Below are 26,227 nucleotides of genomic sequence, written 5' to 3' on the forward strand. Positions count from 1 at the left end.
CCAGAAAATGTAGGCAGCAAAACAGTAGGCCCAATTACAACCCTCTCATTCAACAAATGAAGAGGGTATTTGGAGAAGAAGAGCTACTTGTGAGATTGACCCGGCCCTCCGTTTGATATTGAAATGAAACGACTTAGACAGACCTATAGACATAAATTGAGGACCATCAAAGCAGCAAACTACCAAAGGGAAGGTGAGAAGATGCTTACCTGTTTAGTGGCGAAAAGCGATGTAAACTACTGGAAACTGGTGAAGCAGGGGAAAAACATCCAGAACACAGTACAATCAAACCCCATTACTGAATGGGCTTGGTCCTCTCACTTTTAGCATTTGCATAATTGCCTGCGGGAGGCCCTAAAGAATTGGGACAGTCTAGATACTGAAGACTGGTCCCTGGTGTAGTAATGATCGTCACAGAAGTAACTCCAGGGCTTGGGGGGCCTAATGGACTCCGTAATGAAGGAATCTCCCAAACCTTGGGCAAACATCCTGTATAACCACTTTCAGTCACTTAAAGAAACTAAAAGTACACCAGAATATTGGAAGGAAGTGCACTTAGTCCCGATTTATAAGAAAGGAGACAGAGAGGCCCCAGAGATCTACAGGCCAGTAGCCCTGATGGATTCTGACACCAAAATATTTGGGGGACTATTAGTCTCCTCGTTAGAAAAATGGGCCAAATTAAATGACATCTTGAACCCCTACCAAGTGGGCTTCAGGCCTGATGAAGGTACAAATCTGACGGGTTGGGTGATCAACCACGCTCAACGCCTGGCATGGGAACATACAAAGAAGTTTACTTGGTATCAGTGGACCTCTCCCTAGCCTTTGACCGTGTAAATAGGGACACTATGGAAAGTACTTCCGGGATGGGGACTCCCGAATGGCCTGTTGGCGCCACTGATCCACCTTCACAAACAATCATGCATTAAGACCAGACTAAATCAGGAAGGATTGCTCTCAGATAGAATAAACAATAACATTGGCCTGTGTCAAGGTTGCTTACTTGCACCATTTTTATTTAACGCATATATGGTGGATTTGGGAGAACGACTGGCAAAAGCATCCTTCATTGCCCCTAAAGTTCTGGGCACAAGTATTTTCTGGATAACTTATGCAGATGATATTCTCCTTATTGGCTATACTTGAGTAGGTGTTCAAAGAATGCTGAAGCCCTTCTAAACTTATTGTGATGAAAACGAGTTGATCTTAAACCCTAAAAAAACATGACATTGACTGCAGGGAAGCATTGAAAGAAGATCTTGGTCTGGCGTGGCGAGGAATGAGTTCTGGAAGTGGATAATATGAAATATCTTGGTTTGATATCCACAATGCCCCGAGTTAGTAAGCAATTATGGAAGGATTCAATTTAAAGGCATGTAAAGCAGTGGCTCAGATGAGAAACTTCAGTTATAAATATGGGAAGTTCTCCCTAATTCCGTTCTTGAAATTATACAAAGCAAAGATCATAGCCATGCTGACCTATCGAGCAGAAATCCATCAAAGCCTACTGAAGGAAGATTTTTGCCATCTAGAGGGTCTTATCTGGAAGACACTCTTAAGGCTCCCTCAGTCTCGATCAGTATAATCAGACATGAATTGAGCCTATTATCCTAAGAAGCCCACGTAGTGTGGAAGAGAATTTTGCTTTGTTAAAAGTTTATTACTGCCCCAGTAGCCAACCCCGGTATGTTGATCTCTGAGGAGCCAGCTCAAAGCTCGGGTGTATTAAAAAAAAAAAAAAAAGCTAAATCAGATACACCTCATCCAGCAAATGTTACTCAGCAGCCCTCAATATCTAGTCTAATTGAGCAGGAAGCAGCAAGGGAAGCTGCTACCTCTTCCTCCCATACAAAAAGAACTGTTCCGGCTCTATTGCACTGCATAAATGATTTGCAGCTACCCTCTGGCTTAGATAAGCAGACAGCTGTGAGGGAAATTTCTATCTAATCTCCCACCAGTCTTAGATCGAGGATGGAAAAAAGAAGGGTTTGGAATACACTTGGACAGCTACCACAATCAAAGCCATTACAGAATACTTTCTGAGAAGGAGAAGTCGTAGTTTGGAATAAGTGGGAGCATTGGAAAGGAGTGGTCCAATGGGGCAATTGGGGCAAAGCTGCCTGTTGGATGAAAGCTATACGATCTCCCCCCGGTAGGGAATCAGAATGATTCCAAGAACAAACAGACCTCATCCTTGTCGGGTCTCTTCCCGAGCCCCATATTGGCTTATTTAACGGTCCCCCAATGGGCTCGCCAGATACCCAGTTTGATTGTGGGAAATGCCACACAGGAAGTGGTAGAGGGCTTATGCAATCCTCCCACGGAAATTAGTAATGGGACTCTTACACCCTTAAATTATGTTTTGCATTCCCTTGTTAACGTCTTTGAGTTGCTAAGTGAAGACATTCAGGTACATACGGGCCCATTGTTAGAGCCGACTAAGTGAGTGAATGCGAAAGCTCCATTGTAGGCCTAAAAACAGCAGTAAACTCAGTTGTTAGCGATATCTTAGTTGACCTAAAAACAGACATCAAACTTCAGTCTAAGGTGGTTACTGAGCTACAAACCAAATGGTCATCCTCAAATGTTTTAGTGGAGTTACTAAATTAAACTGTTAAAATACTCCACCAGGTCATACAACAGCTGCCTATACCAGAAATAACTGAGCTCAGTGAGGGCCCGGTCATGGGGGGACAATCCTCTGGATGATACCCCACTATCAAACTCAGTTATGGAAGAATTCATCCGCTTAGCACAAAGTGCAGGCGATCTCCCAGAGCAAAGCGATATGCCAACACCATCTGATGTTGGGAAGGAGCCTAGTGCTTTCCTTCATTTCCAAACTTTCCAAGCACTTTAGAACTAGGCAAGACTTCTGTTTTCTAAGCACGAGTCCGGGGGGGGGGTCACTAAATAAAGATAGTTAGGATTGAAATATAATGTGCAAACAATTATTTAGATGGATATATATTTGTAAAACTCTTACATTGTAAGTTAACTTTGCTCAAAGCACACAGTAAATTCAGGCTGGGCTTAATATAGACTACAGGCAGGCTGGTAGAGAACACGAAGTGGCTGAGCAGCTGTTCTTGTCAATCACAAGCCAATGGAGACTAAAAAAGATTCAGCACGACAGAGTACTAGGAAATGAAGTTTTTTTTAATGAGAAATACTGGACCAGATAATATATAATTTTATGGAGTTAAGTGTTGAGATAATGGCGGGAAGATGTGTTTATGTTTGAATGTTTATAACATAGTAAATTATGCTAAACCAAAGCGACAAAGTATTCCTGCATATGCAGCATAATGTTATGCAGCTTGTCCCAAACGGAACCTGGCCAGGCAACACTGTAGACTCTGCAGCATCCCTTGTATGGCAAGAAGAACAGTTTTGAAGGACCTCTGCTGGTATTCAGTGACCAAGTCAAAAATATTTAAGCCCCAGGCACAGCACCAGTCTTCAGGGCTTGGGAGCCAGCCACGGAGGGCAGAATGCTGGTTGGATTTCCCCCAATCCTCATGATCTGTAAAGATTAAAGTGTTGGTATCACTTGCAAGATAGACTCATGGCTTTTAATTCCCTAGAAGGGCGCATTTACTCTGATTTGAGGGTGATGAGGTGTAGGAATCAAGAGTCGGACCAGGTGGGTAGTTGCTGAAATTGTGCTTTATTCTTGTAACTTAACCAAATGAAATTATAGTCAATTGTTTAGTTGCTGAGAGTTACTTCACTTCTCTGGCCGCTTTCCAGGAATATAACGTTCCTTCCTAAGCCTCTTGAGTGTCCGGATAGGCCCACCAGTCGTTCCTTCGCTCTTCGTCCTCTACGTATGACTAGAAAAGGAAACAACAACACGTTGATCAGTTCCCGGTCTTTTATGTGTTGTGAGTGACTTGTTTCCCCTCCAATAGGGACCTTCCCCGTCTATCTGGCTTTCTATTGGCTGATCCTGCCACATCCCGCCTCCTTTAAAGGCTGCCGTCTGGGTCTGTGTTTCCTGATTCTCCCGCCTGCCAGGGGAGTCCCGTCCACTTTCCCGTCTGTGCCCCGAGGCCCCTCCCCCTCTGAAAGACCTCGGCATCCCTCCTTCGTCCTGCATTGGTGTCCACGCTCGCCCGCTCCTGCCGAGCGAACTGCACCCGCAGAGCGGCCCGCCCCGTCTAGCAAGCCGCCTCTCTCTTCTTGCCTGTTCCGGCGGCGAGAGGAACACGCCGGGGTGCGCGTTTTTCTGCTGCGCGGCGGGCTGCGGTTCCCGCGTCCTCACCGTCTCCAGCCCCGAGCCCCAGTCACCACCCGCGACGGCCGCCACGGCGAACCAAGGTAAGGGCTGGCAGAATAAACGGGCAGCTTCCTCCTCGTGGTCCACTGCCACGACCCCAGGTTCTCCCATTTCCCCTCGCCTGACGGGACCCACCTCACATGAGGGGATACCCCAAAATATTTAAGGGCCGCCCCTGTAAGTTGGGGGTTTGCTTTCACTGCCAAGATGCCTCCTTCTCGAATCATAGAGGAGGGATTAAAATTGCGAAGACCGAATGGGAGAAGTAGGAGAAATAAAAGGAGGAAGCAGGAAGGGGGGAGAGGCGGATGGAAGTGCCCATAATAATTAAGAGCAGAAAAAAAAAGTCAAATAAGAAGAAAAGCACAATAGTTCAGTTTGTGCGAGCAATTGCAATTCCAAACCCCAAAGAAAGGAAGAAATCTCTGAAGAATAGAAAAAAAAAACGCTCAGAAGCAGTCCCACAAACCAGAGTAGAACATTATCCTGGAATAATAGTGATCAGTCCGAGACGTGGCTAACAAGTAAACCTCGTAGTGAAAAAACATTCAATGAGTACCACAATGCTGATGAAAAGCTAGTGTGGGGGTACAAACGGAGGTCCCCTCTAAAGGGTTGAAATTGGCGCCAATATTTCTGCAAGGAAGAGCAAATTCCCTACGAGCCAAAGAAGCCCCTCCATTCTATACCAAAGCAGAGCCCACGGGTGGAAAATAATCAAAGGAGCAATGAAGGCTCCCAGATGACTGCGAGAGACGCCTTGATAAATGAGCCAAGTGGGCACTTGATCGTTAAAACTGGCGGGCGTATTAAATAGGGGATGAAAATGTAGGGCAAGAACCCTCTTTTTTGTTAACGGGGGGCCTGACTCTAGAGGTTTAATAATTAACAAACAGAAGGGAAACCAGAGTCGAGGCTACTCCTCCCATCAACGCACAGGTAGTGTTCGAAAACCTACAACAGGCTAGGAGTTTTTTTCAACTAGCCATTTAGGATCCCACATACAAAATTACAGAATACTGTTGAAACTAAATTTATTCTAAATCAAGGTACATAATAGACTCACGAGTAAGCAAGTGAAGAGCATTATCATTCACTATACATGAACCATGCAGTTCTATACACAGTGAAAGACATTAGCAGCACATAGAATTAGCTGCTAATGTTGTCTTGCAGTACATAAAACAACATTCTCTCTATTTTTCTGTTACTAACCACACTGTGTATAGAACTGCATGGTTAATATATAGTGAATGATAATGATCACTTGCTTGCCCGTGATTTTATTATGTACCTTGATTTAGAATACATTTTGTCTTAACAGTATTCTTTCATTTTATATGTGTGATCCTAAATGGATAGTTGAAAAAAACTCCTAGCCTGTTGTAGGTTTTCTAGCACTGTGCGTTGAAGGGAGGGGTAGCCACGACTCTTGTTTCCCTTGCATTAAGTAGGGGAACAATAAGATCGATCCCAGAATCACAGTTAGAAAAACATTATGACACCTTTAAACAATATGAGGTCCTTGAAAAAGACTTAATTGTAAGTGAGGAAGATGACGATCAAGACTCTGCAAAATTCCAATCAACGAGATTAAGAGTAGTGGTGGTAGAAGGGAGAACCAAGGAGGCAGGTGCCCATAATAGTGTTCAACTTAATCGTCACTGCGCAATATCAAAGGTGTGGCTGAGAAGACTGAGTGGGAACAACAAATTAAAACCTTTGAATAGTAGTGTAATCCTCACTATCTTCAAGACAGTTGATGACCTTTTTATTTTCTCGTCCAATGACATAGAATATGTTTGCTTTCCAAATTACCCTAAAATAGACGTGGAAATTGGTCTAAAATCTAAGCTATGAGCTAACGCTATTCTTGCTGCTACCCCCGCTCTAGAGGCAAATACTTTAGATATATCACCAGAATCTCCGACTGATTATAGCAGAATGGTGAGAGATCCAAGATGCTCACTGCAGAACGGAAGACCGAAGAGATTCTCCGCATTTATCCTGTATGAAAAATCCTACATCTGCAAAAAAGATGGAACAGAGTGGCAAGAGTTCAGAAGACAGGAAAAGCCACAACACCTGGTCTCTGCTCCCTGAAATAATTTCTCAGGTTTTCCAGAAATTGAGGTTAGCGGAGGACTCTCTGTAGTATCAGAAAACTAGGTTGCTTGGCTGGAACATAGGGGGCTCCTGCTCGCTTAAGAATGAGACAATGAGAGAGGACATTTTTGACAACTATGACTTAGTAATCCTCCAAGAGTCATGGTTGTGAAGTGGATGGCTTTACAGTAATCGACCAGGCGGCGCAGAGCAGTGGAAGGGTGAGACCAGCGGGGGGCTGCCTGGTTGCTCTACGCAATACTGCATTTTTTTGCATAGAACTGATCAGCACCATAACTCCAGGAATTTTGGCATTAAAAGCAAATTGGAAAGCAAAAACGGGAATCAAATCTGTGATGGTGATTAACGTATATTGGAACTTCTGCAGCAACAACTTTAGCCATCTTTTTGTAACTGTTGGCGGTTGTTTTGGTTCAGGTTAAAATGAAGTATGGTGCAATGAGCATAATATTGACAGGAGACGTGCAATACCACAATAAGAGGGCCCACACCAAACGGAAAACGCTGGCATTCCTTTCTTTTGAAATGGAACCTTTATATGGCAAATGGGAATATAACGGTAGATGTCCCTCCTCTCCTGACTTGGTCAAGAGGGGACCAGGGTTCAACAATTGACTGTGTTCTTATCTGAAGACATGTTTGATAATTGTAGCCATTTTTCCATAGAATCAAATAAATCTAGTGATCATGATCTGCTTGTGGGGATTTTTTGTAACCAAAAGCCAGTGACCATGAAGGCCCTCCCCGGTTCTGTCCGAGTAAACCGCAATAGATTGGCCAGATTTGGAGGTGATGGGTCTAAACTGAATGAGGGTTTGTAAAGGTTACTAGGGAATGCTACTGTATCCAAATCTAATCCTATCTACAATCACTAACATTTGTTGCTCTTTTACGGTCTATTAACCTGCCGAAAATGGGGGGGGCATGCAGTAATAGTAAAGTATACTCATTTGTTTGATGAGGCTACGAGCCTCAGGAAGAGTGCTGAGAATGGAATTAAGAATGCCGAAAAAGGAAGATCTCTGCAAAGATGACTATATGGTCGAATTTAAAAAAGAATGGTTAAAATACAGGAATTGGTCGAAATTACATAAATGCCAGCGAATACAGCAGGATGGGGAGCAAATGCTTCAAGCAGTGGGCAGGGAAAATTCCAGGAATTTCTGGTCTCTTATTAACTCTCTGGACTACCCCCAAAATAGTCTACAGAGCAACATAATCAATGAGGACTCCTGGCAGGCACATTTCGAGGGGATTGTGTCCTCCGACATATTCCACATCTATGACAGGTAATGTTCACAGCTGTGCTGCTTCGGAAGTATTCAGCAGAGGGCGTCCTGCGTCGATGACGTCGATCCGTTGTCCCTCTTCGGCCTCCGTCACTGGATGTTATATATAAGACGCACAGCGCCTGTAGCCTCAGTTCCGTTTTTTCCGCAACGTGTTTACTTCGGAATCTCGGCGCGCTCGATTCTTCTCTTTGAAAGCAATGTCTTTGTCTTCCTCTACTACCGCAAAGTCGGGCTTTAAAAAATGTCGGGACTGCGGTTCGAAAATGTCCATCACGGACCCTCACGACATCTGCCTCTGGTGCCTCGGCGAAAGCCACGCCACCGACGACTGTGAGGATTGTCAGTCCCTGACGTCTAAGGCATTGCAGGAACGTAAGGGGAACTTGAAGGTAGGTAGGGTGTCTACGCCCCGTAAATCGAAGTCCGCTGTTTTTTTTTCGACTGATGACTCGAGGAGCGACTCTCCACGTTGGCGAAAAACCAGGGGGTCTCGGTCTAGGAGTGGTTCCCGCCATTCCTCTGCCTCGTCGAGGCATTCTAGGAAGCACCGTCACTGGTCGCCTTCCCCGTCCTCGTCGGAGGACTCCCCCAGACGGTTGACTTGTCCCACCAAGTCTTCGTCTCCGGCCGAATGGGATGCATTCCGCCAGAAGACGTTAGCGATTTTCGAGTCGCAAGGCACAGTTCTGGACGCGCCTTCGAAAGGAGCTGGCAGGGAACGGGCTTAAGTCCACCACTCGCATGCCTTCGGGCTCAGACGGTCGGCGCGATCATCGGGAGAGGTCCCGCTCGGACAAGGGAGATCGCCATAGTCGTGCCAGGTCCCGGTCCTCCATGCCATCAAGACCGTCAGAGCCTGTGAGGCCTTCCAAGAAGGCGTCGACGCCATTGGCGCCGTGTCCGTTGAGGGACACTCTCAGGGCTCCGTCCTCGAAGTCGTCGATGCCGTAGGTGCCTTGGTTGACATAGACGCTGATTCCCTCGACGCCAGTTGGGGGAAGGTTGCCGGATGTGCCCCTGAGGGCTGTGGATACTCAGAAGGCTCGCAGTAAGTCTGTGAGGCCTGTTTTTGAGCCCTTTTCGGTTACATCTCCTAGATTGGAGTTTTTCCAACCTTTACAGGATATTTTAGAGGTTGAGGAACTGTCTGATGAGGAGAGGGGCTTGCCTGCTCCTGATGTCCATGATGATCTTTTGTCTGGGCATAGTCAGATGGAGGAACTCCGTCAGTAATTACATGGCGCCAGTGGCCTTGACACCTCTCCAGAGGTGGAGTTTGGCCGACCTGAGCCTGGGGCGCATGCGGACTCCTCCTATCGGCATGTCAAGGGTGATAGAGTACTTGGGGTGGTCTTCTCCACCTGGTGATTTTCCGCAGGATGATTTGACGGACATCTGGATCAGGGTCCACCCACTGACCCGGTATTGCCGTTTCTCATGGCGTTGCAGAAGAGGGTGGCGGTGGCTTGGACTGCTCCGGAGAGTCTACCGGCAGTTAATAAGTCGCTTCCGAAAAAAAAATACCGCCCAGCCAGTAGTGACCCCTGCTACTTATCAACGCACCCTACTCCGGAGAGTTTGGTGGTGCAGGGGGCTACGGTCACCTCGAAGCAGGCTGCGTACCCTACCATCCCTCCTGATAGGGACGATAAGCGCTTTGATGGTTGGAAGAAGGTATTTTCGGCTGGGGGTATGGCGTTGAAGTCGCCCAACTACACCTGTGCTGTAGCGAGATTTACACACACACTATGGAACAGTGCCTCTCTGGCGGCTGAGCATATTCCCGAAGGGGAAGAAAGGGATGGTTTTCTAGCCCTCGTGGAAGACAGCAAAGGGTGCCATGTGCAAATCCCTTCAGTCGGGTTTGGACACGGCAGACCGTGTCAGCCGGTCCATGGCTGCGAGCATCATGTTACACAGGTTTGCATGGTTGCGGAAGTCAGGGTTTGCTCCGGATGTGCAAGCCCGTCTTCTGAACATGCCCTTTGATGGTGTTCATCTGTATGGCAGCAAGGCTGACAAGAGCCTTGAGAGGTTGCAGACCTCCAAAGCTGCAGCAAAGTCTGTGAGCACTGCAGTACGTCAACCTCTGCCTTTTCATCCTAGGGGACAGCAATGGAGGGGAGGTTCCTTTCGGTGCTACTCTTCCTTTGGCAGATCGAGAGGAGCTGCCGGTCAAAGGGGCTAGCGTAGGAGTACCCGGGGTGGAAAGCAAGGTACTCTGGGTGCCAAAGCCGCTCGGGCAGTTGCCTCTTTGCTCTCGGGCACTGCCGCAGCCGCATCTACTCAGTCATGAGGCCATGTCCCATGGTTCGGCGGTTGGGGGCAGACTTGCATAGCATCTTGGAGAATGGCAGGCCATTACTTCAGATGTGTGGGTTCTGGAGATCATAGCCCATGGCTACTGTCTTCCCTTCCAGCAGAGGCCTCATGACAATCCACCGGGGAAGCTCTCTTTGAAGCGTCCGGATCCGCTCCTTGCGCAGGAAATCCTATCCCTGCTGGAGAAAGGTGCCATAGAACTGGTGCCTGTAGCAGAGAGGAAGAAGGGATGGTATTCCCCTTATTTTATGTTCCCGAAAAAAGACGGGGAATTGAGACCCATCATGGACTTGCGTTGGTTGAACAAGCTCCTCAGGAAGGACAAGTTCAAGATGGTGACTCTTTCTCAAGTCCTCCAGGCCCTTTAACTTCAGGATTGGTTGGTGTCTCTGGACCTCAGGGATGCTTACTTTCATGTGCCGATTCATCCCAAGCACAGGAAGTACCTGAGGTTCGCGATTGGCGACTCGTATTTTCAGTTTTGGGTCCTGCCATTCGGATTGACCTCCGCTCGAGGGTCTTCACCAAGCTGATGATGGTAGTGGCAGCGTATCTCAGGAAAGAGGGGATTCATGTCTACCCCTACCTGGACGATTGGTTGATCATGGCGCGCTCTCCCGAGCAAGCCCTGGATCATCTGTCCGTCACCTGCCACTCCCTTCACAAGCTGGGCTTCTCCCTCAATTTAAAGAAGTCACATTTGACACCTACCCAGCGGCTCCAATACATCGGAGCAGTGCTCGACACATCCCTGGGGCAGTGTTCGCCTTTCCAGGTGAGGGCTCATCACATTCTGCAGATGGTGGACAAGTTTTAACGTGCCCAGAGTCTCCCGGCGTTCGAATTCTTGAGGTTGCTCTCTCATGGCATCCTGCATATTCCTGAGGCCAGGCTGCGGATGAGATCCGTGCAGTGCTCACAGTTCTCCGGCACGATGTCGGATCCCATTCAAATTCCGACCTCGGTCGCCCAGGATTTTCTATGGTGGGCTGACAAAGGCAATCTGATGAAGGGAGCACCAATTTGGCAACCATGGCCGGAGGTGACGATCGTGACGGACGCACCCCTCACAGGTTGGGCGCTCATGCCAACGAGTTGACAGCCAGCCGACGTTGGTCTCCGTCAGAGTTCAGACTCTACATCAATCTGTTAGAGCTGAGAGCCGTCAGGCTAGCCCTGAAGGCTCTTCTGCCATCTGTGCGGGGGAAGAATGTCCTGATTATGACGGACAATACAGTGGCTATGCACTACCTCAACAAAAAAGGGGGGGCAGGGTCACTCTTGTTGTGCAGGGAGGCGATGCAGCTCTGGTTCTGGGCCATCCAGCAGGAAATTTCGATCTCTGCAGTTCATCTGGCCGGAGATGAAAACGTGGTGGCGGATGCTCTGAGCAGGCAAAGCACGGTCTCTCACGAGTGGGAGCTGGCTCAGGAAGTTCTTTTGGAGATCTTCGCCCTTTGGGGAACCCCACAAGTGGATCTCTTCGCCACCAGTGTCAACCGGAAGTGTGAGAGATTCTGCTTGCGGGAGTTTCCTCCAAGACCCGCTTTAGGAGACGCGTTCGTAGTGGAGTGTTCCTTCCCACTGCTGTACGCGTTCCCTCCAGTCCTCATCATTATGCAAGTGTTGCGGAGGTTCGGTTCCCGGATGATCCTCATTGCTCCCGCATGGGCCAGGAGAGAGTGGTACCCGGACCTTCTAGACATGTCCATCTGCCCTCCACGCCGTTTTCCCTACCGAGACAATCTGCTCTCGCGGAAGGGGGTTCGGGTTCTCCATCCAGAGGTCAAGTCTCTCAGTCTTCATGCTTGGTATCTGAAAGGTTGAGGTATAAGGATTGGGACCTCCCCGAAGACGTGATGGAGGTGTTGCGGGCCTTCTGGCCAAAGCAACGAAATCCCTGTACCCTTGCCATTGGAGAAAGTTCTGTGACTGGTGCAGGGTACAGAATGTGGATCCTTTCCAATGTTCCATTCCTTTGGTTTTGTCTTTTTTGCTTTCTTTAGCCCACAAGGGCATGCAAGTGGGTACCATTAAGGGTTATCTGGCGGCGCTGTCCATATTTAAGCGCTCGTCTGAGAAATGTTCTTATTTTAAAATTCCTTTGATTTCTCAGTTTCTAAAAGGGCTAACTAATGTGTTTCCACTGTCACCTTTCCAGGTGCCGGGATTGGATTTGAATTTGGTTTTAAAGTTCCTAATGGGAGCTCTGTCTGAGCCCTTACATTCTGGTCCGTTGCGACTCTTATCCTTTTAAAACGGTGTTTTTAGTTGTGGTTACTTCCGCACGCAGAGTGAGTGATTTGCAGGCACTTTCCGTCAAGCCACCCTTTACTGTTTTCCATAAGAACAGGGTTGTCCTGCGGGTGCGGCCTTCTTTTCTTCCGTAGGTTGTGTCGGAATTACATTTGAGCCAGAAGGTGATCGTCCCGCGTTTTATCCTCCACATCCTGGTAAGGAAGAGGAGAGGCTCCATTGGTTGGATCCTAGAAGAGCTTTCAGTTTCTATCTCTCACGGATTTCCCGGGTCAGAGTGGACGATCAGCTCTTTGTTGGTTATGCTGGAAGGCGCTTGGGTCAGGCTGTTTCCAATCAGACCTTGTCCAGATGGATCATTTTGACGATCTCCGAGTGTTTGGCGGGAAAGGACCCTCCAGTAGGCTTACGGGCTCAATCTACTAGGGGTGTGGCTGCCTCCACTGCTCTATAGAGGGGCGTTCCTATTCGCAATATTTGCAAAGCAGCCACATGGGCCTCTGTCCATACTTTTGTGAGACACTATTCCTTGGATTCCATCCATGGGCAGGAGTTGGCCTTTGGTAAGGCAGTCCTCTATTTAGCCATTTGATTGGGCATGCTAAAATTCTAAAATTGTAAATTATTTTCCCACCTCCAAAAGTTGGTACTGCTTTGGGAGTCTGTCATAGATGTGGAATACGTCAGAGGACACAATCCCCTCAAAGAACAAGTTACTCATCATATCTGGTAACGTTCTTTCGATCGGATGTTCCTCTGACGCATTCCACATCGCCCTCCCAGCCTGCCACTCTACTGAATTTCCTATGTGATTGCAGCTTACGTTTCTGCAAGGCTTTCTGCAGTCATACTGGCAGGAGATTGGTGCCACACGTTCTGGGAAAAAACTACAACTGAGGCTACAGGCGCCGTGCATCCTATATTTAACATCTGGTGACGCTGACCCTCGACGGAGGCCCTCGAGGGACAACGGATCGACGTCATCGATGCAGGACGCCCTCTGCCGAAAATTATTCCGAAGCAGCAGAGCTGTGGACATTACCCGTCATAGATGTGGAATACGTCGGAGGAACATCCCATTGAAAGAACGTTACCAGATATGGTAAGTAACTTGTTCTTCTCATCTGTATATGCCCCACTGAGAGATGCCCAGGATTTCCTGTGTGATAAAATAAACTGGGAATTGAGTTGCGATCAGTACCACATAGAGGACCTACTAAAGATGTCCCCTGCCTCTAGACCAGCGGGCCCGATCGGGCAGACTAATCAGAATTCTAAAATCAAACTCAGGGTTGTGGTCAAAAATACTGTTAACAGAGTAATTAATTTTCTGATGTTTGTTAATCTGCTTAGAATCACATGCTGTGCATAGGTCCGACATCCAGTGGTCACTGCGGAGTATTGCATTTTGTTTTTCGTAGTCGAAAAGGGGACGTCGACAAGGCTTGTCTGTAACACTATCCCTATAGTGACGTGCGTTGTACCCACAATCCCTCACGCGTCGAGGTCCCTCAAATTGTTATTTTCCGTCCAGCTACTGGTCACCTTTATGCGGAGCTCCTCGAGAGACATTGCCAAATAGTTTCTTCGACCTTTGGTCGTTTGTTATTAAAATCAATAACATAGATCCCTCCCTCGACGCAGAGCCGTTTCTCCGCCGAGCAAGATCTTCGACGGAAGGACGAGCAGAGGGGATCCTTCGGCGCTGCCGAACACGTGGCCTGGCCTCGCCGGCCATACACAGTAGGGAGGGTGGGGTTTTGTGGTCTTTCTTTCTTCTCTTTAAGAATGCCTTTCTCTTTCCCCTCCCTCTCTTTCGAGGTCGTAGTCACACTTATTACCCTCAGGTATGGAGAGGACGCCATTTAGGTTTTGCCCGCTTTGCAAGGGTAAATATACCTGGAAGGATAAGCACAAACGGTGCAACCGTTGCTTACCCCTCGATCACCAGGAGGGCGGCTGTGCGGCCTGTAAATTACTAAAGCCCAAAACTCTAAAAGACCGCAGGGTCAAAAGGTGGGCGGCCTAAGCCATGTCTAGGCCTGACTCCTCTCCCGCTGCCACCGCCGCCGAGTGTGACGAGGATAGGGACTACACGGCCCCCGTAACGGAGGCTGTAGACCTCTCAAAGGAGCGTTCACGCTCCTCGTCGTCCGTCCCCGGCCCCGACAAGCCCGGCTCACGCCCAGCTTATGGGGATTAACACCCCGGCGACAAGGACGCACACGGAAAAACACCAAAGCACATACCCCCCGGCACATATTCGTCGAAGACGAAGGCAGCCATAGCGCCAACGGGGACGCCGGGCCCACCGGCGTCTTCCGCCGACGGTAAGGGTCGTCAGCCCTCCACGCCACCGCTTCCGCGACAGGCGACTGGGCACTCTAAAAATAAGGGCGCTAACACCAAAACCTCTGGCGATGCGCATCGCAAAAGCGCTCACGTTGCCACCAAGGACTCGACGACCAAGGACTCGACGACCAAGGACTCGACGACCAAGGACTCGACGGGCAAGGACTCGACGGGCAAGGACTCGACGTTACATAGCGTGACGGCGACCAATCCCTCGGAAGAGAGAATGATCGCCGAAAGCCTCGCGCGCATAGCATCTAAGGAGGCCAGAGACGTACGGCGAGTGAAACGCTGAAAACCGCGCACAAGGCCAAAGATACGCAGAAAGCGCCGGAAAAAAGATCAGGCCAGTTCCCGACACCGACAGAAGGCCCTAGCCAGCAAGAAGGCTACTCAGAAGGCGAAGGTTCTCTTTCTTCGACGTTATGGGACAGAACCAGACAATTACAGGAGGAAGAAACTCCTTTTTTTTTCCCAGAACGTCCTGGCCGACCTCAGTGGACCTTTGAAAGGTTCCAGACCTGTATGGACAAACTAGATAGGTTCATGTCCATCCCAGAAGACAGGGCACCCAAGAGACCAAGGGAGGCACCCCTGGAGAGTCCAAGGGCTAAATACCAGTAGTTTTATAACCCCATACAGGAGGACATATACTCTTACAATCCCACTGAGGAAGACACCTTCTTCCAGGAGGAAGATGAGTTCACCTATGTTGAGGACCAACAAGAAGAGGAAGGTTTTCACGAGGAAACTAACCTATGTGAGGAGGGATTCCAGGAAGACACAGGCGAGGGCGACCCAAATCCCTGGCAGTCACCAGCTAGGTCGACTGACACAGGCAGTAGCAGTATAGTCATCAGGTCTACTGAAACTACACCAGTCAGGAACCCTTCGCCTGTCGATGATCAACCCACCTTCAATGCACTGCTGAAGAAGGCAGCAGCACATTTCGAAATCGAAACTGGGGAGGTCACCCCAGACACCGATTTTGTGGAGAGGATTATCAAAGAAAACCCCCCCACTAGCCAGATTATACCCATCCTCGCCTCAGTTAAGAGACGTATTACACCTTCTCTTTCCACTCGTGCATTGGTGAGAGGGGTCAATCCGAGGATTGAGAAACTGTTCTCTCCCTCTCAATCAGACCCATTATATATTAAGGGTCACTCAATCCCGGACTCCCTGGTCGTGACCAAAACCAGGAAAAGGGCAGGAGTCCCACTATCTACTAGCGAGGCACCCCCAGATAAAGAGGGGAAGAAGCTGTATGCCCTAGCCAAGAGAATCACCACCTCTGCAGCATTCTCTACCAGAATCGCCAATAATAATACCCTATTGGCAAGCTACGCCGATGCTCAATGGGCTAAGCTCAAACAGGACATCGAAGAAGTTCCCGAACCCCTGAGGACTCGTTTACTGGCTACAGTTAACGAGGGCTCTCTGGTCAATCAAAGCATCATCAAGAATACCCTCGATGCAGCAGAGACGGCTGGCCGCACTTTGGTACAAGGAATTTTACTGAAGCGTCACGTCTGGCTTCGCAATTCCGGATTTAAGGCGGAAACACAAGCGTCCCTTATTAATAAACCCATAGAGGAGTCCAACCTCTTTGGGAGAGCAGTGGATAACGCGCTGGAGAACGCGAAGAAATAATTTGATACAATAAAGACCTTAGACCAAATTTCAAAACCCCCTAACAGGCGGGGATTTGGTAATAAGCGCTTTTTTTGTGGACAAACCCAGCAACAAAACCAACAACAGTACTCTGCCAGCAACTACCAGGGTAATAGCGGCAGTACAATCAGAGAGGTCAACGTTGTGGCAAGGGAAGAGGCCGGGGTTCCACCCCCAGAGGCTCCCAAGCCAACAACACCACCAAGTGACGCGAAGATTCGCGTCCCCTCCCATGCAAGGCTGCTTGGGGGCCGGTTAACATCCTTTCTTCCAGCATGGGAGGAAATAACATCAGATCGCTGGGTACTTTCCACCGTAGCCCGCGGCTACTGTATAGAGTTCAACAGTTCCCCAACATACAGACCCCCGAGGGGACGCCGCATGACACCAGAACACCTCGCCATCCTTCTCCAAGAAGTGGACCAATTGCTGGGAAAAGGAGCCATAGAGGTCGTGCCTCTATCTCAGGTAATGATAGGTATTTATTCAGTGCACTTCCTTGTACCCAAAAATGATCTAACCATGCGCCCTGTATTAGATCTGCGCCCAGCGAACAAGTTTGTCAAACCCCAAAAGTTTCGTATGGTGACATTACAGGAAGTGATCCCACTGCTATCACAGGGAGATTACATGACAACACTGGACATGAAAGATGCATATTTTCATATTTTAATGTTGCCAGCGCACAGAAAATACCTCAGGTTCATGATAGAGGGCAAACACTACCAGTTCAGAGTGCTACCCTTCGGCATAGCATCTGCACCAAGGGTATTCACGAAAGTACTGGCAGTGGCAGCGGCCCACCTGCGCAGGTTATCCATCACAGTATACCCTTACCTCGACGACTGGCTCATAACAGGGGATTCTTACGAGACATGCTTCTCAAACACCCAAAAGACTTTAGACCTTTTGTTCCAACTGGGCTTCTCCATCAACGAGAAGAAGTCCAGCTTAGACCCCAGCCAAGTCAAACAATTCCTAGGGGCTCTAATTCAAACAAAGGACGGCCTCGTCTTCCCCTCCAACGCGAGGGTCCAAAACATGCTGTTTCAGATCCCCCAATATGTGGCAGGTCGAGAGGTGACGGTGCGCAAAGCGATGCGATTGCTAGGAATGATGGCGTTGTGTATTTATTTGGTACCTCACGCGTGCCTGCGCATGCGCCCAATGCAAGAGTGGCTCAACAGCCAGTGGTGTCAGGCCAGCGGACAATGGGACGATCTAGTGGTGGTCTCGCAAGCCTTGGTTCTCTCGCTACGGTGGTGGACAAAGGAAAACCTGATAATAGGGAAACCCTTTGCCACACCCGCGGTGGAGGCCACTCTAACCACGGACGCATCCCTCACAGGATGGGGGGGCTCACCTATCCCATCAGACTGCTCACGGAGTGTGGACTCCGAACGTAGCATCCAAGCACATAAACCTACTGGAGCTACTGGCGGTGTTCAAAGCACTAAAAGCCTTCCAGGAACACCTACAAGGGAAGACAGTGATGGTCCTTACAGACAGCACCACAGCCGTGTACTACATCAACAAGCAGGGGGGCACCCACTCTCCAGGACTGTCCAAGCTGTCCCAGAATATATGGAAGTGGGCTCTCAAACACAACATGTTCCTACTGTCACAACACGTACCAGGGGAACTCAATCTGCTAGCAGACGAACTCAGCAGAGACTTCCCCCTGCCCGAAGAGTACGAATGGCGATTGCACGAAGACATTGTCTTAGACGTCTTCACGCAATGGGGATTCCCGGAAATAGACCTGTTCGCAACTCTGGAGAACTCACAATGCCAAAGTTACGCCTCCAGGTACCCCCAGAACCAGTCCAAGGGGAACGGTCTGTCGATTCAATGGTCAGGGAGATTTGTTTACGCCTTTCCCCCCGACTGCCCTTCTCAACAAAGTGGTGCACAAGATGAACCAGGAACAGGTTACCATGATACTAGTGGCCCCAATGTGGGCCCGGCAGCCATGGTTCGCTCACTTGATGGAGATGTCCCTATCCCCCCCAGTGAAACTTCCCTGTCCGTACAACATGCTGTCACAGGACAAGGGCAGGCCACTGCATCCATGCCCTCAGACCATGAACTTGGCAGCCTGGCTCCTGAGATCATAGAATTTGGACATCTACAACTCCCGCAGAGATGTATGGACATCCTCAGGGAAGCCAGAAAACCTAATACTGGCCACTGCTGTTCTAGCAAGTGGAAAAGATTTGTCATCTGGTGTAGAGGTAAGAGCATCAACCCGGTTGACTCCCACACACATTGTTCTGTACTTGACCCATTTACTGGATTCAGGTCTAGTGTTCAATTCCATTAAAGTCCACCTGGCGGCACTTTCTGCATACACCACTTCCCAACTTAAAGTGTCGTGGTGGAAGATAAGTTATCAAGGCCTTCATGGAGGGGGTAAAGAGAATACACCCTCCGAGAGCTAACCCAGTCCCGGATGGGACTTAAATGTGGTACTTTCTAGACTCATGGGCTCGCTTTTTGAACCCATGCACAAGGCAACTCTTAAGGACCTCACTCTTAAGACTGCTTTCCTAATAGCTATCACCTCCATTAGGAGAGTAAGTGAACTACAGGCTCTTTCTGTTCTAGACCCCTTCGTAACAGTTCACAAGGATAAGGTGGTTCTACGCACACACCCAAGGTTTGCACCAAAATTCATCTCGAAAATTCCATGTAAACCAGTCAATAGAACTACCAACGTTCTTTCAAAATCCTTCCAGCTTGGGAGAAAAAAGTCTGCATACACTAGATGTACGCAGAGCTGTCATATTCTACATGGAAAGAACCAGGCCACTGAGAAAGACTAATCAGTTCTCTGTTCTTGGTGGCAGCTGTCAGGAATCTTGTAGTAATCTCCTTCGAAATCGACAGCTGCAGAAAGGGGTGTGCATCCCGGCCAATTTGAATTCTCAAGTGCTTGAAGGTTTCTTTCTCAATCACCAATTGACAGTTTGATAGTCAGCCGGAATAGCATTGCCCCTCCCTGGAAACAGAAAAGAGTTACTCAATTCACTTTGCGGCTGCTCGATCTGTCTCAGGTTGAGTCAGATCCCTGACCCAATCGCACTTACACCGCAGAAGGGATTTGTACGCTTCCCAAGAAGTTGTGGCATTTGTTACGGACCCTTCATTAAAAGCAACATTTTAATTATTTATATGCAGGGAGAAACAATGCTCTTTTGATCACAGAAGCATGTACAATTGATAAATCAGATTTGACAGGAAGCAGTGAGCTTCTTACAATGGGGCGAGTTTGAGTGACATTCTGATCAGGCTGTGGAGGTGAGTAAATGGAACGGTCATTGAGTACAATACATTGGTGGACTTTCATAGATTGAGGACAGTTAACATTAGGCGTTTTTAAGTGCAGGTAGGTGGTACAGCCAGCTGTGTTAGGGATGTGACCATAGTGGAGGCAGAGAAAGTGAGCGACAGGGGCAGGCTAGAGGTGAGCAAAACAATGTTACCTAGAAGGCAGATGAGAGGTAGGTTAAGAGGGTAGATGAGAGGCAAGCAGGTAGACTTTGTTTCGTATTGAACAAATCTGTGTGTACTGTTTCTCGGATGTCCGGAGGAAGAGAATTACATGCAAGTGAAGCAAGAAGAGAGAAAGGGCGGAAGCGAGAGGAAGCACAGGAAGGGCGCGGTGTCACATGGGTAGTTGAGGCAGATTACGAAAAGGTTTGTAGAGTTGGACAGGGGAGGATAGATACAGAGTTGCTTCTGTGAATAGATTTGTGGACCTGAGGAAGAAATTTAAATCTGGCCCAGTTTTGCAATTGCAGCCAGTCAGCCCAGCCTAGTGAAGGTATGAGGAAGTAGGTGTGAAGTGAGGGAGTGGGAATAATACACGTACACCGACTTTAGAGATTGATTTATCTCCTGATAAGAATAAGTAAACATAGTTAAATATTCTTGTTTAATCTATTTACAGAAAACGTGCAATTCTTATGCATGTGATTTGTTGATCCGCTATCATCTTCTAGGCCGAAATGCAAGCAAATGATTTTGCATTGTGTCTCCGTTCTTGGTCACACAAGTCTTCTTAGGCACTAAGAGTAAATGTGGTGAAAGGGTTGCTGTTAAAAATAACAAACATCATATGTGGAATTAAGTAACATGTTCTCTTGAATAAGTTTAGATTTCTGGCTGTCAATTTGCAATGTGTTGTGTACAGTTGGCAAATAATTTTCATGTTTGTTTTTTATAGTACTTCGAGGGTGCCAAATGATCTGCTTGACATGCAGCCAGATTATCAGCCACCTGTAAATACGTTATCAAGTGCAACACCAATAGCAGGTTCTTGGGCAGGTAAGCAGAAGTATGTCATGATTTATTCTTTAGATTAGATTAACATTTGTTCTCATCCTTCCTTTGAAAGAGCAGATGTCTGCCATTCCTGATGTCTTTATGCCTCATTACAAGTGTGGTGGCCTGGAAAGAAAGGTGCCAGTAAGCTTACTGGCTCCCCTATTTCTGGGCTGCCAAACTACAACTCTGCCTGCAGGGGCGCCCGGCAGGTCTGACCCTACCGGGCACAATGGCCACGGTAGGCAGAGTTGACACAAAAGCACTGGTACTGTTAACAATAGTGCTGGTGCTTCTGAAATCCGACTCTTGACTTCCCATGCCACCGGTACTTGTAATGTCCCGGTGTCACCGGGAAGTCAGGTGCCAGAAACAGTGTTTCGGGGTAGGTGGAAACCCACCGGTGGCACCGGCGGGTTACCGCCGACCTCGTAATGAGGCCCTTTGTCTCTTGGAAAAATCACCTTTAGCTAGTTTCTTCTATTTCTCAGATACATTTTGATAAAGCAGTGCATTTCAGATTTTGTTGGCAACTGAACTAATAGCTGAGGCTGTCCTGAGCTAAAGTCAAGGCATTTACAATATGCCTAAAGGACTAGATTGAATAACTACTTTCTAAACAGTAGTTCTAGCCTCAACATTTACTAACAAAATACAGTTTCACTTTATGATTTGCTAACATTTTAGAAATGCATATTGGTACCAGAGTTGTTCTTATGACGGACTTTGTCTTGCGTTTCAGCTTGTGGGATTCTTTTTGAAGAATTTCTCTAATGCCACTTTCGGAATCTCTGTGCTGCGTCCGCCACAAATAAGCACGCACATGGCGTCAGTCCAAGGGTGTTTACAACAGACCTAAGTGACTGTCAAAGCAAAAATCGGTCTTTAGGGCCTACTGTATTCTTTAGGAAAGTTGGCGCTAGGGCCATCTGTTTGCAACTAGGTTAGCCCTCCTGAGCCCAGGCATCCTTAGCTAGTCCTCAGCTATGTATATCGCCTCTCCATTCTCACCAGTCTTCTTCACTCCGCTACTCCCCCTCTCAGTACTATTTTTCACTACCGCTCCTCCCACTCTATTGCTACTACTGGTCATGAATGCTCACTACTGCTCTACTACCTCTCCCTCACTACACCTACCACCACTCCCACCTACCACTGCCTTCCACATTCAATACCTCCTACTCTCCACACCCCTTACTCTCACACCCAGTTACTCCACAGACTTGCTCTCTCCAATAACTTCTGCATTCCGGTTTCTCCCACCTCAATCTGCTCTCTTGTATGTCCACCACAACCTCCTGTGTTCACCCAACTAACACACATTCAAGCATTCCTACACCCTTTCTTAAATACCCCTACCCCGATTGGCCAACTTAACATATAAATCACCAGGGGTGTGACAGGGAGGGCTGAGAAAGATTCCAAAAGGGCTTCAAAACCCTGCCTCTTCCTTGTTCCTGCTGCATTTCCAGCATAAGCCCTGCTGGGGCCCAAAGTGTCTGCTCTTTAAGGCAATTTTATAGGCCAGGTTTTTCACAATTATCCTGGGTGGGCTAGTGGCTGCCCATGGAACATGGGCTTCAAAAGACCATGCCTGCTGGAGCTCCAGGCCATCACACTGTGTTGACCACTGCCTCTCGGTGATTGAGCAACTGCTGTATCTTCCACTTTCTGCTTGGTAGCCGGTGTAGTGCCGGACGCCGCATCCTACGGCATCCCGCGGGAGGTTCCTAAATCAGGCTGGCTTGCACGGCCCGGGATCTTCGCATCCTGGTGCGGCATCGGGCAAACTTCAATTTCAATTGAACCATTTACTATAGCAAAAACAAACAGTATTTCCAGCACGGACATCACATCTTATTTAGTACACTAATCTCACTACATACCATTGTGGTTTTGACATCCTCACATTCAGAAGAGCCCATTTGGCTCTGTATCGCTGCTTAAAGGAATATCTTCAGTAACAAAGGGAGAGAGCAGCATACGTCCCAAGAAAGTGGGCAATAAACCAGTTGTCCTGTAAGAGGTCATAAACCAGATCTAGGAAGCCTTATTGCAACGGTTAGATCAGCCAACTAAAACCAATAAATCAAAAGATTTTATTATTTTATTAAGATTTATTGCGATTATGCAGGTGTTAAAAATTACTCATCAAACACAAGCAATGATAAATACAACAGTTATGAAATTACAATATAGTTAAGTATATTGCGCATCAAGTACCAACATTTGTACCCCACCCAGCTCAAGGGCACAGAATTTGACGGTTCTTGTTCATCCCCTGGGAATATCCTTACCAAGTTGTATGTGCATTTTAGATCCAGTTTCGTATACATGCAACTATTTCTAGCTTGGTAGATGAGGATCTGAGTCAAGGCGGGGGTACCGATTCTTCACTGTAATGGCATTTAACTGGAGATAATCTATACAAGCCCTTAATTCAGATTCACCTTTTTTAGGGATGAAGCATATCGGAGCCCCAGCAGGAGAGGTGGAATACCGAATGAACCCTTTCTTAAGATTTTCTTTAATATATCTTTTAAGAACTAGATTCTCTCTATCTGAAAGGCTATAGCTCTTTCCATGGGTAATGCTGGCTCCTAGAATTAATTCAATTCTACAGTCATATATGCGATGTGGTGGGAGTTGGTTAGTCTCTACTGGATTAAAGACCATAGCATAATCTCTGTATTCCAGAGGTATTCCGTCTGGAATGTTGACTGGCCTCTTCACATCATCCATTATAGAGCAACATGTAATAGGGAACATGTTCGTCCTATGGACCGCAGGCCTTCTAAGGTAGTGGAATTCGCCTCTCGAAAGGTGATTTCTTGACGAGTATAATCGATAATGAGGTTATGAAAGATTAACCATGGGATGCCGAAGTGTGAGGGGCTGCTATTGCATCAAACCTCATATGTTCATGATGAACTGAACCAATTGTAAATTACAGAACAGGAGTTCTTTGTGCAATCAGCCCCAGTGCTCCGATTAGGATTTTGGGGTGGGAGTATTTTACTCCCTACTTTGAGATTTGAAGAGTAAATCCAAATTCAAGAGAGTAATGATTATTCACTTTTGCAAGAGAGTAAAAGGTGTTGGACATCCATCCAATGTGTGCATAAAGTTAAACATTTGTAAAATGGTAGAAACAATGTAGTCGTATTTCATGTTATCTGGCTTTAAATTATTTATTACACTTGTGGAAAATGCTCACTCTCGCAGTAACTTGTAGGTGTATGCTATCCAGCTTCATCTTCATGACATTAGGACACAGGACCTCTTAAGAATTTACTATAGCTACAGAACAATATGCCAACTAGTTGGGTATTCATGAATAAAGTCCCTTTCTCTACCAGCATCACTACTATGCCTTTCCCCTCTTACTTTTGGTCCCTTTTTACCAATCTTTCCTGGCTTCTTCCTCCTGTTTTGGCTCTACCCTTCCTGTTGCTACTTTGTTTCCCTGTCTCCCACTTTGTTGCTCTACCTCTCGCTATTGAGTGTTTCCATGCTTCTTGTTGTGGTCTCTTGCTCTGTATCGCTCTGCATATCCTGCTCAGAATGCTATTACAGTTTCTCTCCTGTCTTGCTGTCTCCATTGCTGTAACTCTAGTGCCTCTCACTTGTGTTACTTCCTCTGTTTTCTCTCACATTGTAATACTCTGGCTCTCCCTTCTTTCCATTACCTTCTCTGTTCTTCATCTGCAGACATCGGGGACCCATTGTCTGTGAAGTTCCACGCCCCTCAAGGGTTGAAGATTCATCGAAGGTTCTAGATGGCCATCTTGGGCCTACTTGCGCCCTCAGGCTATAATGGAGAAGGAAGGAAGGAAGGTCCCTCCTCAGGCCCTGCACCAAGTGCTTGCTTTGGAATGTTTGCGGAGGTCAAGCACCTACAATTCTTCTACTGCCTACTCCCGGACCATAAGGAGTACGAGATAGGCCTTGGTTTCTCCAAGAAAACGACTGACAGGCATAGTAGGCTGGCAGCATGGCTCAACACCAAGGCCTCTGACCCATGCTCCGAGCAGGTTCATGTCTCAGACAGGACCGGCCGGTCCGAGGACTGGTCTTCTAAGTCCTTTGAAGGATGACTCATCCGTGGGGGCCCGAGATCCGCAAGTCCGAGTCCACTGGGTTCGCCACGGAAGCGGGTCCCAAAATGGATAGGGTGCAATTAGCATCACCGTCCGCCTCCATTGCCAGCCTACCATCAAGCTCCTCTTCAAAGAGGAAGTCATCTACCCCGGCTAAGCTACGGGAGGAATCTGAGAAGCTGCGGACAGAGGAGAAGGCAGCTCAGCCCATGCAGGCTGAACCAGCACAGGCAAAGACCTTGTCGCCGACTTCGTCGGGGGCTACTGCTACCAGTATAGCTAAGGGCTCTGATCCAACGAGGGTGACTCCCATGGCGCAGAAAGTGTCCCTGCCCCCGCAGCACGATGCAGACGCAGAGACTTTGGCAAAGTCTGCAGGTACGCCAGTGAAGATACCGGCACAAAGGAGGAAAAAAGAGGGGGGGTGAGTTGAGGCGGCCCCGAAACAGCCCTCCCAGTTGGTCACCCAAGCCATGGAGGTCTCGGTCCACGAGGACGGTGATGAGGATGACTGCGCAGGACCTAGTTTCCCTGTTTTGCCTTCTCAGCCGAGGGACATTTCCTTGGATATTCAGTTGACTCTCCACACCTTGGTGTCAGAGATCCAGATGAGAATGCCTCTGGCACCATTAGCTGTGGTCCCCCAGGTCCCCGGTCATCCTCTGCTGAAGAAGCAGTGTCATCTGACGCCCCCCATATCAACCTCTCCCACCGCGTTGGGACCCAACTCCCCCCAGAAGACCTGGGTATGGGAATGGATACGGCCATGACGATGGATGACGACAAAGACGTTTTCGCAGCGGACGGTGAGTCGCCACATTAGGATGCCCCGCATATGGTTTCCCCACCGGATGAGGTGAGTTTGTTCCACTCCATGATATATGATATGATATGGCATTTATAACGCGCCTATACGCAAGTGTTTCAAGGCGCGACGAGGCAAGGGGGGGGGGACAAAGTGAGGACAGACAACAATCCTACTAGGCCAGGTGTCATTCAGATCGCGCAAGTGCATGGGAAGGGGCGAAAGGAAAAATGTGCAGGGGGAGGGGAGAGGGGAAAGTGCAGTACATGGGAAGTGGAATAATAAGACACATAAAACAGCCAGCTAGTGGCCAGTGCAAGGAAGTGCAGGCGTAAGTGCTGGTATGGGGACTGAAGTTATACAGAGAAACAGTCCCCAGGTACATGGGTTGCCAGGGAGGCAGTGCAGGTGGGTAATTGACAGGGCCTGGGCCAGAGATCAGAAGGGTGGCCAGGTAAACAGTGCAATTTCAGTCAGGAGTTCAGCAAGGGAGGGGGGGGAGGAGAGAAAGCAGAAGCAAAGAGGAACGTTTTGAGGTGTTTCCGGAACCGCAGATGGTTCTCCTCAACTTTCAGGGAGGCAGGAAGGCTGTTCCAGAGAGAGGCCCCTGCCGAAGAGAGTGATCTGCCACCAACTCGTTGCTTGGAGAAGCGACTGACCCTAAGGCAGTTGCAGGCAGATGAGCTCG

General features: G+C 48.2%; 1 protein-coding gene across 6 annotated transcripts in view; it reads left to right on the plus strand.

Moving 5' to 3' along the window:
• PICALM (phosphatidylinositol binding clathrin assembly protein) overlaps positions 1-26,227 on the plus strand; it is a 1,182,846-nt gene that overhangs the window by 725,091 nt on the left and 431,528 nt on the right. For all 6 annotated transcript variants that reach the window (XM_069639772.1, XM_069639773.1, XM_069639770.1 and 3 more), the window contains exon 12: positions 20,537-20,637. In XM_069639772.1, coding sequence (XP_069495873.1) covers positions 20,537-20,637 — 101 coding nt within the window. The remainder of the gene's footprint in view (positions 1-20,536; positions 20,638-26,227) is intronic.

Source organism: Ambystoma mexicanum, chromosome 7q, assembly GCF_040938575.1.
Source record: "Ambystoma mexicanum isolate Mex_15411 chromosome 7q, UKY_AmexF1_1, whole genome shotgun sequence".
Lineage (NCBI taxonomy): Eukaryota > Metazoa > Chordata > Amphibia > Caudata > Ambystomatidae > Ambystoma > Ambystoma mexicanum.